The sequence below is a fragment of the Carassius carassius genome, chromosome 45 (genome assembly GCF_963082965.1).
Source record: "Carassius carassius chromosome 45, fCarCar2.1, whole genome shotgun sequence".
NCBI lineage: Eukaryota > Metazoa > Chordata > Actinopteri > Cypriniformes > Cyprinidae > Carassius > Carassius carassius.
Window position 1 is genome coordinate 8,651,600 of NC_081799.1, and position 11,881 is coordinate 8,663,480.

At 38.4% G+C, this 11,881-nt stretch overlaps 2 protein-coding genes across 3 annotated transcripts; one reads left to right on the forward strand and one right to left on the reverse strand.

The window, feature by feature from the left end:
* Window positions 1-972: 972 nt before the first annotated feature.
* LOC132127507 (AP-4 complex accessory subunit RUSC2) lies at window positions 973-8,535 on the forward strand. 2 transcript variants are annotated; one of them, XM_059539406.1, is made up of 11 exons: window positions 973-1,533; window positions 2,177-3,452; window positions 3,625-4,072; window positions 4,159-4,932; window positions 5,166-5,288; window positions 6,035-6,111; window positions 6,320-6,494; window positions 6,609-6,711; window positions 6,787-6,833; window positions 6,931-7,447; window positions 7,523-8,535. In XM_059539406.1, the coding sequence occupies exons 2-11, from the start codon at window positions 2,202-2,204 to the stop codon at window positions 7,662-7,664; spliced, it is 3,657 nt and encodes a 1,218-aa protein (XP_059395389.1). In that variant the 5' UTR covers window positions 973-1,533; window positions 2,177-2,201; the 3' UTR covers window positions 7,665-8,535. The 2 variants fall into 2 exon arrangements, with proteins under 2 accessions (XP_059395389.1, XP_059395390.1); XM_059539407.1 differs by lacking the exon at window positions 7,523-8,535 and having other exon boundaries at window positions 7,029-7,183.
* A 152-nt stretch (window positions 8,536-8,687) lies between these two features.
* On the reverse strand, window positions 8,688-11,532 carry cimip2b (ciliary microtubule inner protein 2B). Its single transcript, XM_059539408.1, has 6 exons — window positions 11,378-11,532; window positions 9,945-10,168; window positions 9,711-9,865; window positions 9,270-9,402; window positions 8,952-9,164; window positions 8,688-8,871 (listed from the first exon to the last, which is right to left on the reverse strand). The coding sequence occupies exons 1-6, from the start codon at window positions 11,440-11,442 to the stop codon at window positions 8,768-8,770; spliced, it is 894 nt and encodes a 297-aa protein (XP_059395391.1). The 5' UTR covers window positions 11,443-11,532; the 3' UTR covers window positions 8,688-8,767.
* Between the last annotated feature and the right edge of the window lie 349 nt (window positions 11,533-11,881).

The following is an 11,881-nucleotide window of genomic DNA, read 5'->3' on the forward strand; positions in this document are numbered from 1 at the left end:
TCTTCCAGTATGCTTATTTATTGATTTTTTTTTAAACAGTTGATTATCCTCATGTTGCCTTTATGTCCATATCAAAACAAAATGATTACAGGACTTCCCCTTGAAAAACAAGGTTGATGGAGTGGTGGGATGTTCCCGTTTGTCACTGTTTTCTGCTTGAGTGCACTGGATGAGCTTGATGAAAATGTACAGGAGGTTTAACTGACATGCCGTCTGTCCTAATAATGCTCTGAATGATGCGTACTCCTTGATGTGACTTTGTATAGTACAGTACAATTATATTTCATCATGTTTATGTGCATCATTCAGTATATGCTAGTTGCTCTTTGTTGATTAGAAATGATGGCATACAAATATTTTTTCTAGTTCTACTGATTTAGGTCAGTAGATTATAATGAGTTTGTTGTTGTTTACCATGTGTGTGGTGGATACAAATGATGAGCTGTTCCCTAATTTGTTGTTGACTTGAGAGACAGAGTCAGTCAGTCAGATGAAGGGATTCAGCCACCTTTCCCAGCAGTGCTTACAGCAGATGTTTGTGAGATTATCCATATCCATGCGTCATCAAAGTCAAGAGTCTGTCAACTTGTTATTAGAGTGACAGGGAGATGAGGACAACCAGAAACAGTTGATTATTGTAGCAGTACAAACTTGCCTCTTTCCACTTTTTTTTGGAACTGTTCTTTAATGTAATATTTTGGGTGAACCAATCATTTAATCAAAAAAATTTGATCCAGTTCACATAACCAATCTGTCTAAATGATTTGTGAATCATAAATGATAAGTTGCTCCTTTAGCAAGATTTGGAATATAGTGCCTTAGTCGTATGGACCACTTTTATATTGCTTTTTTGTGTGATTGTTTGAGGTTTGGAAAGTCCAGTTCCCATTGTAATTGCATGGAAAAGAGCAACCAGCACAGTCTTCATAACATCTCCTTTTGAGTTCCATGAAAAGAATACGGGTCATATGGGTTTTGAACAACATGAAGGTGGACTATTCCTGTACACCTGTCTAATTTTAGGCTTTATACCATCAACCTTTGTATGTCCGAGATCTGCTCAATTTTGAAACATTTTAGATCTTTACATCTCAATTTTCAGTTCCAATTCAAATTTTTAGTATGAGTCAGTGTTCAGTGCCCCCCATGCTGAGAGCAGAGGCAAATCTGCCATCCCCTCAAATATGATCCCTCAACAACAAACCACTGAGCATGCTCAGTAGGGTCTGTGATGCTGTTGCTATAGGACTGTGGGGCTCAGAACCACTGTACTGGGGGAGGAGGGAATGTGTGAAGAACAGATGAGCTGTGAGGAGTGCAGAGCAGAAAGAACTGTGACTAAAGAGGAACTACAAGAGGGATGTTACCCATTTCCTATCTTTTTATATTTTATTTTTTCCCTGTGCTTTGCCTCTGCTGAGTGGATGTAGAGCATTAGGTTGTGATCATGCGGTGTGTTTGCTCCAGTTACTGTACAGACAGAATGAGAGTGACTATGTGCTGGCTCTCGGATTGATGGAGCTTTACGGCTGGGTGAGTTGATGCAGTTGCCCACATTAGCAGCATGAACACAGGATTGTAGTTTACTGTTAACTTAACAGAATTTAAGGCTGGAATTTGATCACTGAAGTAATCACTGAAGTAATTTATATACTTTATTAAAATAACAAATAAAATGTTTAAGATCTTTTAAATAACCGTTTAACTTTTCGCTGTAGTCTGGGGTAAGTGTATCTTCAGAAGTTAGCAAAATATTACACTTTTTATTAACTTTATTTTTGGGACATTCTGACAAGTGCTTATTTGGAAAAATGGCTCATAAATAAAAGTTAAATAATGCTGTTTTAAATTGCAAGATGTTTTTTTAAGGTCATATAAAATCATATAAACAGATTAGGTTTAGGTGGTAGTAAATATATTTAGCTCAGTAGAAGACCAACTGAATTCAATAAAAACTCCACAGAGAGAAATAAAAGCATATGTGTTTTTGCTTTTCTGTCTAAAAAGTTATATTTAAGGGTTAAAATATATATTCGGTTTCGTATATTGTAATTGCAATTGCCTGATTTATTAATTTGTACTGAAAGGTGGATTTAAAATTGGTAAAGTATGGAGTCATTTGTATGAAAGATTTATTATTATAGATAATCCACCGAATGCCTATTTTCTCCTTTAGATGAAAGCAGAGAAAATGCAGACATATGAGATTACAAGGGATTCTGCTGAGTTTTGCATTGACTCTGTTTATGCCACTTAATCAGCCTGCCATGCAAGGACCGATGCTTTGCAGTGCTGGTGCTTATAAAATGGACGTCTCCCCAAAGTCAGGAGAAACTCTGATTGTGTGCAACATCCATGGCCAGTCTGCTGGGGGGCACCTATATAACTCTGTACAGACATCCAGACAGCCACGCATTTTGAATTTAACCCACAGTATATCCCTTCCTGAGAGAGGAGATCTGCCGAGGGAAGCACTTGACTATGGCTATCTAAGCCACACAAGTTCAAAAGAAACAGAGGACAAAAAGGTGACTGAAAATTCTAGAGTTTATGAATCGTCCCCAGTGCTTTGTGCTTTGAACTCTCCATCAACCAGTCCTCAACTAAAACAAGAGCCATTGCATCGCAGAGGTGCTCCCAGGTGGCATAACCTCTTCATCCCTGAATCAGAAGTGAATGAGGATGAAGAGGATGAGGACTCAGATGGAGACAACTTGCACAAGTACAATGAGGGGTCATCCCTTCAACTACAAGGAAATGTGACTCAAAGTAATATGAATCCTTTTAGCCAAGTCAAAGAACAGGAAAGGGCGTTTGATACAGGTTTTGGGGATCGCAGGGATAGCAGAGGAACCCCTGTATTAATGGACTGCGATGAACAGGATTGGGGTGATGAGGAAGACTTCAGCAAGCATACTCTCGCGGAACCTGATAACAGCTGGGCTCCAACTGAAAAAGTTATCGAATCCATTACTCAAACCCAAACAGACTATGTCACTGATTCTTCCTGTAACAGCTCAGATGGAGTACTGGTTAACTTCAGTGCCATCTACCACAAAACCAACAATGCAGTTCCTGCATCTCCACTAAGTCTAGATAGTCCTGTACCTAGATCTGGCATTGTATTACAGGACAGTTCAAACCCTTTACCCAGCTGGTCATCTCACAACCCTGATCCAAACTGCAACATCTACCCATTCAACGAAATTTCTGACCTCACTATGTGTCTGCAGAGTCAGGCACGGTTAGCAGGTTCCACCCAGAATTACTATAAATTGGTGACATGTGACCTATCATCCCAGTCTTCACCTAGCCCTCCTTGGTCCTCTTTGACCAGTTTCTCTGAGACTCAAAGCAAGGGAAGCTGTTCTCCACCTTCTGAATATTTCCTATTTGGACATTCAGAGGAAGAGGAAAGGGAGAAGCCAAAGGTTTGCCAAACTGAACACAAGGTATTTATACCACTACCATATGCTACCTATAGCAATGTCAAGATTCAGAAGGCTTTGATTAAGAGATTCATGTGTATCATATGCTTACTGTGAATACCCAGATACATTGGTCTTTTTGTGTTTAAATCTGCAATTTTTGAAGTTATCCCAATACTATCCTTTTTTTTTCCAGGGTGATGGGAACATTGAAGTGAATAATATAAGACAAGCTGATAAGTACCAATTTAAGGGAACAAAAGAGAGAATGGCACACATAAAAACCCATCAATCTGCTCCAAGAGAACATAATAGTTTTAATTATATTAAGACTCCTCAGTCTCAGAGCTGGATTAGCAACCAAAAATGTTCTACCTTATCAAATCTGGGAGCCCTACAAAACAGCTGTCCGAGCCATTTAGACACAAATTTATCTTCACCTCAGTCTAGGCAACATGCCACCTCTTTTGCAGAAATTGCCCGATGTAAGAAGGGAAATGGAGAACAATCCATCAAAAAGTACATTGAGGATCCATCAGGCTCACAATTCATCCAGAACCTCACTTCTATCCAGAAACAAGATGATTCAGAGATGGCAACAAAGTCCCTGAGTGTTGACAGCAGTAGTCAATCCAATCAACGAGGTAAGATACTTAGAAAAACCCTGTTATTTTGCTCTCAGTGCTTGACTTTATAGACGGTTTTCCACAACATTTCCTTGTGCATACAGGTGCTTCATCTCCAGAAGTTGTGCGATACACAAAAGCACAACGGCCCACCTTTCTCCCTATTCAGCCCTTTGTGCTTCAGGCACCCTCAGGAAAACAACAGACCAAAGCACTTGGTTCCCTTCTTAATCAGTACATCAGCTACAAGTACAGCAAGCCTGGGCCATCCAAAGCTACTTGCAAAAGCAAGTCATATCCACATCATAAGCAACCTTCACCTCTCAGGAGTTCCTCTAACATCCACCCGGAGGCAGCGACCAGTTCAAACACTTGTTCCACCTGCACATCAAGTCCGTTTTTGCCCCATATCCATTCCCAGTGTACCCATCCCTGCACATTTTTGGGGCTCATTCACCAGGACAGAAATCCTCATATGAGTCCAAATATGAGACCAAGAAGCCCACAAAGCCAAGAGCAACCAGATGGGAGTCCAAAGGCCTGTTTAAGTCAAACACAGTTAAGCCAAAAACATTCTTGGTATGGAAAACAAGCATCTCAGAAATGTCCACTCAAGCAAGCTCCCATTGTTCAGACTCAGACTCCACAATTAATCAAAGAGGAGACTACATGTCCTTTGGAAGCATCCTTTCCTTTACATCAAAACTCCTCCCCTGCCATTACCTCAGTTACCTCCTTGACCTCTATCACCTCCATTGTCTCTCTACCATCCACTGGACGGAAATTCCTTTGGCCTTTTGAAGCTTCATCACAGGTCTGCACCAATGAAAAACCTAACACCAATGTTCAACACTTCTTTAAGCCAAGGAGATCACCTTGTAAGTGTCAATAAATCATGTTATGGTTTCCATTTATATAGTTTACTGGTGTGCATGTTCTAATAATTATGGATCTTATTTACATATTCACTTATTCACATATTACTCACACACACACAACGAAGATGGTGAGAACAAGATGGTAAGACGAATTGGTGTGATGTACGTGTTGTGAATCTGGTTGTAGTTATGTATTTAAGTCAATTTTTATGTGTGCTTCTTCAACTCTGCAGGTGTTATGAGGAAACGTCAACATGGTGACTCATTCTCCATGACTGACAGACCCCCTGAAGTGTTCTGCCTCTCCCCAGAAGCCCCTTCAGATCTTCTTTTAATTGATCTTTTGCACAAGAGAAGTGAGATGATGAATAATCAGATTTTTAATGAGTAAACGCTCACATTTTCCTTACATTTTTACATGACTATCATTATTATCAATTGTTAATATGTTCTGTTTCATTTAGCAATATGCCTATGGGTTGTATGGAGACCTATTTGAATGACAATTTGTGCAGTAGCTTGTATCACATAGAAATTCCAAATGCAGGAAATACTTTTGTAAAACCAAGTACAAATCTTTCTCAGTAAGCCATTGAAGGCAACATCCCTTCTGTTACAGAAATATACAGAGTGGATCTCTGCAGCATTGCCTCTGCTTCCCTGAAGGGGAAAATGTGACCTACTTTTAACTCACTGCCTTGGATTGGCTAACACACTTGGCGTGTTTGTGCGTGTGTGTGGTGTTTTCTATGTGAGCACAAATGTGTGTACTACTATATGTTCCTTTTATAGTAGATTTCATTTACCTTTATTTACAGTTGTTCTTGTCCTATAGTCTTTTAATGTCACAACTGGCAGAAATTGTCTACAAGTACAGCATTTTAAAATAATTTGCATTTAGTAAATATTAATGCATGTCCTAAATTCATTTACAAATTGTCAGGTTGAGTGTTGAGGGATCAGAAACACTGTATATATATATATATATCTTTATATATGTGTTTGTGTGTGTGTGTGTGTGTGTATGTGTATTTTTTACAAATTAGTTTAAACAACTACCTTACTCCTATCTCTTCCCTTTCTTATTTATATTATTTTGCAGGTATGTTGAAAGCTGTGGGTTTGGCAGTGGATCTCATAATGGCACATTTCAATTCAAGAAAAGACCCAGAAGAAAAGGTAGTAGCAGGAGTACAAAGGTTTTTTTTTTTTTTACTATTGTTTATTTGTATTTTTATAAGTAACAACAGAAATGTCAAATATTACCCATGGGCCCTAATTAGACTGTCAGACAAAAAAAAGTATATAGTTTAATGCACATAGTCCTTTTAGAATTATAAGGCATCTCAATCCGATGTCTTAAATTGTTTTGTCATTTTGTTTTCAGATCAGACTGGGAAATAGTTTACTGTGCACCACTATCAGCCACCTTGTCCTTAAACAGCTCTACCCTGCAATCCAGAACATCCTTCAAGATGGTTTCAAAGCCTATAAATTGGACTTGATTATTGGACAACGGCGCAACAAACTATGGAACATCGTAGAGGCCACGGCACGACCAGGTCTGAATGAGCCAAACAGATGAAAAGCAAATGAAACATATTCATTATCAGAGTGCCTTCGAAAGCTAATTCCACACTGTGTTTTTATGACTGCCAATCATTTGCTTTTCACAGGCTTATCTACTCAACTGTCTGACAGCTTGGTATCCACTGTAAAAAAATGTTCCCAGTTATCAAGTCGCATTCGGCTCAGTGTCTTCATCATAGATCTTCTAAAGTAGGTCAAATGCTGAATATGTCTTGTAAAATTTGCACCACAGAACAGTTAGCTAATGAGAATACTGCTTTTTAGCTTGCAAGCTTTGGAATTCTGGATCCGTCATTTATACAATTGCATTGGTGAGTATTATAAGGTTTAGTGACAACTGTAAAGGAATGTATTGTCTATAGTCCCAATATTTAATTCCTTACCATTTTATATTCAACTCTATTCAAGATGTTGTGTCGGAACACTATCACCAATGGGGGTTCTTGGCTCTGGCCCAGGGGTCAACTTATGGACCTCTGTTCCAAGAGCTGCTTCTTTTGCTGCAGCCACTCTCCCTGCTGCCATTTGACCTCCATCTTCCATCCGAACCTAATCTTCAACGTAAGGAAAAACAAAACCACAGAGCACCCCTGCCTCTTCGGCTTGTTGCCCAGTCAGCTCAGATCCTGCAGATGAGCTTGATCCAGGAGAACAGCAGGAGCCCAACAGGTCACAGTGAAGCCTTCAGTAAAAGGGTGACTGATGGATTTTGGCTTAATCAGACACCCACCTCAGATTGTGAAACACAGAAGAAAGAGGATGCAGCAACTGGAAGGAAAAACAATGAGATGCCACAATCTTCAACAAGTCCTCTGGAGGACAAACACTTGAGTGAGCTGCGTTGGGCCAGGCTCTTCGGCTCTAAAGTTGGAACACCAGTTGGCCCACAGAAGTCACAAAAAAACATGAGTGGACCTCTAAGAAGGCTAGTAACTGTGATTCTTCTAAACTTCTGATAAAGTCACTTTATTAACTTTTGTTGTCTCTTATCTTCCTCCAGGCGGCCCTCAGAATGGCTGAAGCTTGGTGCATCCAAAGTGGATCTGCTCGCACAGTCAGTATGGATAGGAAAATTGCCAGAGACTCATCTGAGTGGTAACCATGACAGAGATACCCCAAACGAAGATGTAATATCATTCTAAAGAGCCCACAAGGAGTCTGATTTCAGCTAGACAGAGTAAAAGCACAATTAATCTAAAATAAGTGCACCATATCTGTTCCCGGATAGAATAATGCCTTAGTGATTTACCAATCAGGACAATTTGTATTATACCTTGGTCTTTAAAAGGTAAAAAAATATTCACTAACTTCAAGCCATGATGAGATAAAGTTATTAGATTGAATTTATAACAATCATAGTATAGTGTAGAGTATATAACATGGATTGATATTGTCTGCCAGCAATCAAGTACAAAACTGGAACTGAGGTCCCCAGAAGTCTTTTCCAACCAAACCCTGCACTTTATCTCTGTCTCAGGTCACTATGTCAAGTAAATCTATTCATATAATTTCTGCTGTTGTTGAACTATGTGGCATGAAAAAAAGAAAGAAAAAAAGAAAGAAAAAAAGACTTTTCCTCAAGGTCTGTTTGAAATAGTTTCTATAACCATTTCCATGCATGACACAGTAGCATTAATAACTATGCATGACAAAAAATAGTTTTCCTTTTTAGCATTCTGTGAATTACAACTTTTGCTGATTTGCATTTTTGCACGAAGAAATAAATTAAATAGCTATTTTATATGATAAAGATGCATGCTGAGTAGCTATATTTCCTGTTTCTACAGAAGGACTTGTTTAGTAGTGAGTTTTGTTGATGACTACATTTGTGTGTCCTCTGATATACAGTAAGTGACACAAAGACAGGCAAGAGCTCATTGAAGACAATGGTTTGATTTTAAAGGCAGTGTTTTTTATATTTCCTGATATTATAATTGTGCCTGATTTGAAACTTGTGATAATAAAGATTTGTTGAGTCATTAATGTTCATATTGTGTACTTTTGTGTATGTGTGTGCCAGAAGAAAGTCTTTTGAACTAATATATATATATTTTTTAGTTGACTTGCCAGTATTTTATCACTTGTCAATTCCATCAAAATCTAAATTCCACTTATTATGGTGAATTTCATGAAATATGACAACACTAACTCATGTTACATGTTGCTTGTTAGATGACCAAAATGACTTTAATTGCTCTAAGATGGGTTATGTGTGATAACTGATTCACTTGCACTGTTGGGGTCTTTACTCCAGTCTATTTTCCTCTGTGTTCTTCCTCTTTGTACCAATGTGACCCAAAGCATCATGGGTGAGCTGCCCAAATGTATGGCCATATTGAAATCTGTAACCTGTTGACAATTACATTGCTTTATTACTATAAATGATAGCATACTTTCTTCAAAGGAACATAATTACCATTTTTACATACCTGGTACGTGCCCCATGTAAGAGGGTAAGATCCCTGTTTTAGAGGGGTATATTGTGGGTATCAGAGGCAAGCTGGTGGAATCCTTCCTTTGCAAGTCGAAGGAGGTCCGACATGCCTTCATCTCATTGCCAAACTGGATCAGTGCCTTGTTGGTGATGATGGGATATCCAGCACCAAAGAGGAACCGGGCTTTGGGAACGTAGCCAGTAAAACCTATCAAAATGGTTACAAAAATTACAAATTGGCACAAAATTCAGAGCTACTGTATAAGCACATTCTTACATTTAAAAAACTCTCTGACTCCCAACTCTGGCTAACCTGAGATGAAATACTTATGTGGGCTGCTTTCCTCCATGATGTATGGGGAGCCTGGTGGTTTCCAGGGGTGCGGGGCCTTATAGGGGGCAGGATCTTTAGATATGGCTGTAAGAGGACTGTTCAATCTTTTAGGCTAAAACAAAGGACAACCACTAGATTAAGTATAATATCTTCTTATCAAGAAGTTGAAAAAATTACCATATGATTATAGCCATAAAATAACAGCGTCTTTGAATCAGGGAACTTTTTTTATGAAGTGATAATTGCCTGAAATCATGCTCTGTCCTGATTGAAGAGCATGTTTAGTAACAGTACTTCTCATTTACTGGGCATGTGACACTCGATCTGCTTTGATACTGGATATTTAGCATGTATAGTTAAACAGGGTGACCCTACACTGGGGAGCTGTGAAAGAGAAGCAATCCGACTGTGACAACTTACTTTGAAGTCTGGGAAGCTGTCGTTGACCGTAAAAGACAGGTCAGCAGAAGCTGCACGCAGTCTCTTTTCTTGTTCTTGGCTGAACTCTGATAGTGCATCTCGACAGGTTTCTGCATATGTTTTGCAGAAGTAGTTTTGACGCAATGGAACAAAACCTTGGAGCACAAGAGAGAGATTTAATGCGTGTTTACAGTTTTGCATGCTAGACAGTATTGCAAACCCCCAAACTGTTACCTGTGTATCCCGGAATCATTTTTTCCAGGTTCCTTCTGCCTCCATGTCGGCTTCTCCAGATTTCATCGCGGGGTTCTGAGTCGTCCTCTGTGGATGGGAAACGCCCGGTATGGAGCACAAGCCTCTGTGAGTGAGACACCTCCGGGGAAGACAGGAGCTTTGCTGTTAACTGACCATACGTCTGGCCCATGTGATACTTCAGCTGAGGACAGTAGCCTGCGTACCTAAGCGATGTTTGGAATAATGATTATATTATTATTCTTTATGTCCATATAATTAAATGTATACGAACACCTAAAGGTGATGCTTTATAAAAGCTAATTCAAACGACTGATTCTGTTTTCTGAAGCAAAACAATAGATGTTTGTAACTAACGCCAGTTGTTCATGCTTCACCATCACATAGTGAAGTCTGATGTAAAAGGACTCATGTCACTTCTCAAGTCAATACTTCACTTTAGAGATACATGATGCGTCAGCTTTGCAGGTCCCATAAACTTGCATTATATGGATTGCACAGAGATGGATTCTTTTTCTAAAAATCTTTATTTGTGTTCATCTGAAAGAAGAAAGTCATACACATCTGGGATAGCTTGAGGGTAAATAAATGAGAGAATTTTCATGTTGGTGTGAGTGTCCATTTAAACACGTGTTTATACAGTAACGTATATTATTAAACCAATACATTAAATGTGCATTTGGTAAAAATGCTAAATGAATGCTGGAGAGTGAAATAATTTGGGGACCTAAAGTTAAAAGTTAGTGAAGAAGTTGAAGAAGAGACATTTCCAATGATATTGATTGATTCACTGACGGATTCATTAATTCATTTAAACCAGAAATGCCCAAAGCAAGAGTTGGCCCATGATAACCTTAGATTTGGCCAGCCACCCCAAATCACAAGAGAGGGAAAAACATGCCATTGAAGCATCTTCATTCATTTAAATATATATATATATATATATATATATATATATATATATATATATATATAATTTATTAAAAAAAAATGTATATTAAAAATGTTTTTATTTAAAAATAATATTTAAAATAATTGATTTTGAATAAAAAAAAATATAATTGCAGTAATTTTCAACCCACAGCCCTCAATCTAGGTTTTTGTCCCTTCGTAGTAAACCTTTGGCCAGGTCTGATTTAGACAGACAGGTAATGTATACACCTGGCAGTAAGTTACTATGACAGCTGGCAGCACACAAGCTTGACTTAGCCTCGTTTTAAGTTACATATAGAAAGGATTTTTTAAGCGTTAGTTTATTTCAACATAAACGCCTATAAACTATCAATTATCATTCAAAATAAAGATATTGGTACTTTTTCAAATTCAAAAATAAAATACGAACCACATCTAATTTATGAAACCAAATACAAAGCAAATAATTTAAGAATAATACAGAAAAATAACTGAGAACTCACCCTGGGATGTACTGTGGGTCAGGTGTCACCAACACTTTACTAAATTTAGGTGGAAATTGCTCCATATTTTCAAACCCGCAGCAGTTTTGATTGTTGTTTAACGGTTGCTAGGAGAGCAGCGTCCGCGTGCCATTATTCAGTCAGAGAGCGTAACGTGACGCTCGGAGTCCTCTAGTCATCCCGAAGAAGAACTCATAAAGTGTGCAGCCTCCACCTGAATTAAATTAAATAAAATGACTAATTTCTACTCTGAGTCCATTAAATCTTTTAAATATAATCTCTTTCAGCGGTCAGGTAAATCAATGTTGGTCGGTGACAGTCAGGTGGACATCTGCATGGGCTCGTTTTATTTGGCTGGTACTTGACCTGGTAAAGATAACGATATGACAAGTCAGTTACTTGTGATGCTGCAGCCTCTTGTGGGTAGTAGGAGAAATGCACCCATATATGTAAAAAAAAAAAGAAAAAGGGGGAATTATTATCCGTACATAAAATATTTTAAAT

What these genes read in the sequence shown, in the direction of transcription:
- cimip2b (XM_059539408.1), bottom strand. Translation starts at nt 11,442, where the DNA reads ATGGAGCAATTTCCACCTAAATTTAGTAAAGTGTTGGTGACACCTGAC. An exon ending in GACCCACAGTACATCCCAGG is followed by an intron (nt 10,169 to 11,377) that starts GTGAGTTCTCAG and finishes AACATCGCTTAG; the next exon opens with GTACGCAGGCTACTGTCCTC. An exon ending in ACATAAGTATTTCATCTCAG is followed by an intron (nt 9,165 to 9,269) that starts GTTAGCCAGAGT and finishes CCATTTTGATAG; the next exon opens with GTTTTACTGGCTACGTTCCC.
- LOC132127507 (XM_059539406.1), top strand. Translation starts at nt 2,202, where the DNA reads ATGAGATTACAAGGGATTCTGCTGAGTTTTGCATTGACTCTGTTTATG. An exon ending in TTTGCCAAACTGAACACAAG is followed by an intron (nt 3,453 to 3,624) that starts GTATTTATACCA and finishes TTTTTTTTCCAG; the next exon opens with GGTGATGGGAACATTGAAGT. An exon ending in TAGTCAATCCAATCAACGAG is followed by an intron (nt 4,073 to 4,158) that starts GTAAGATACTTA and finishes TTGTGCATACAG; the next exon opens with GTGCTTCATCTCCAGAAGTT.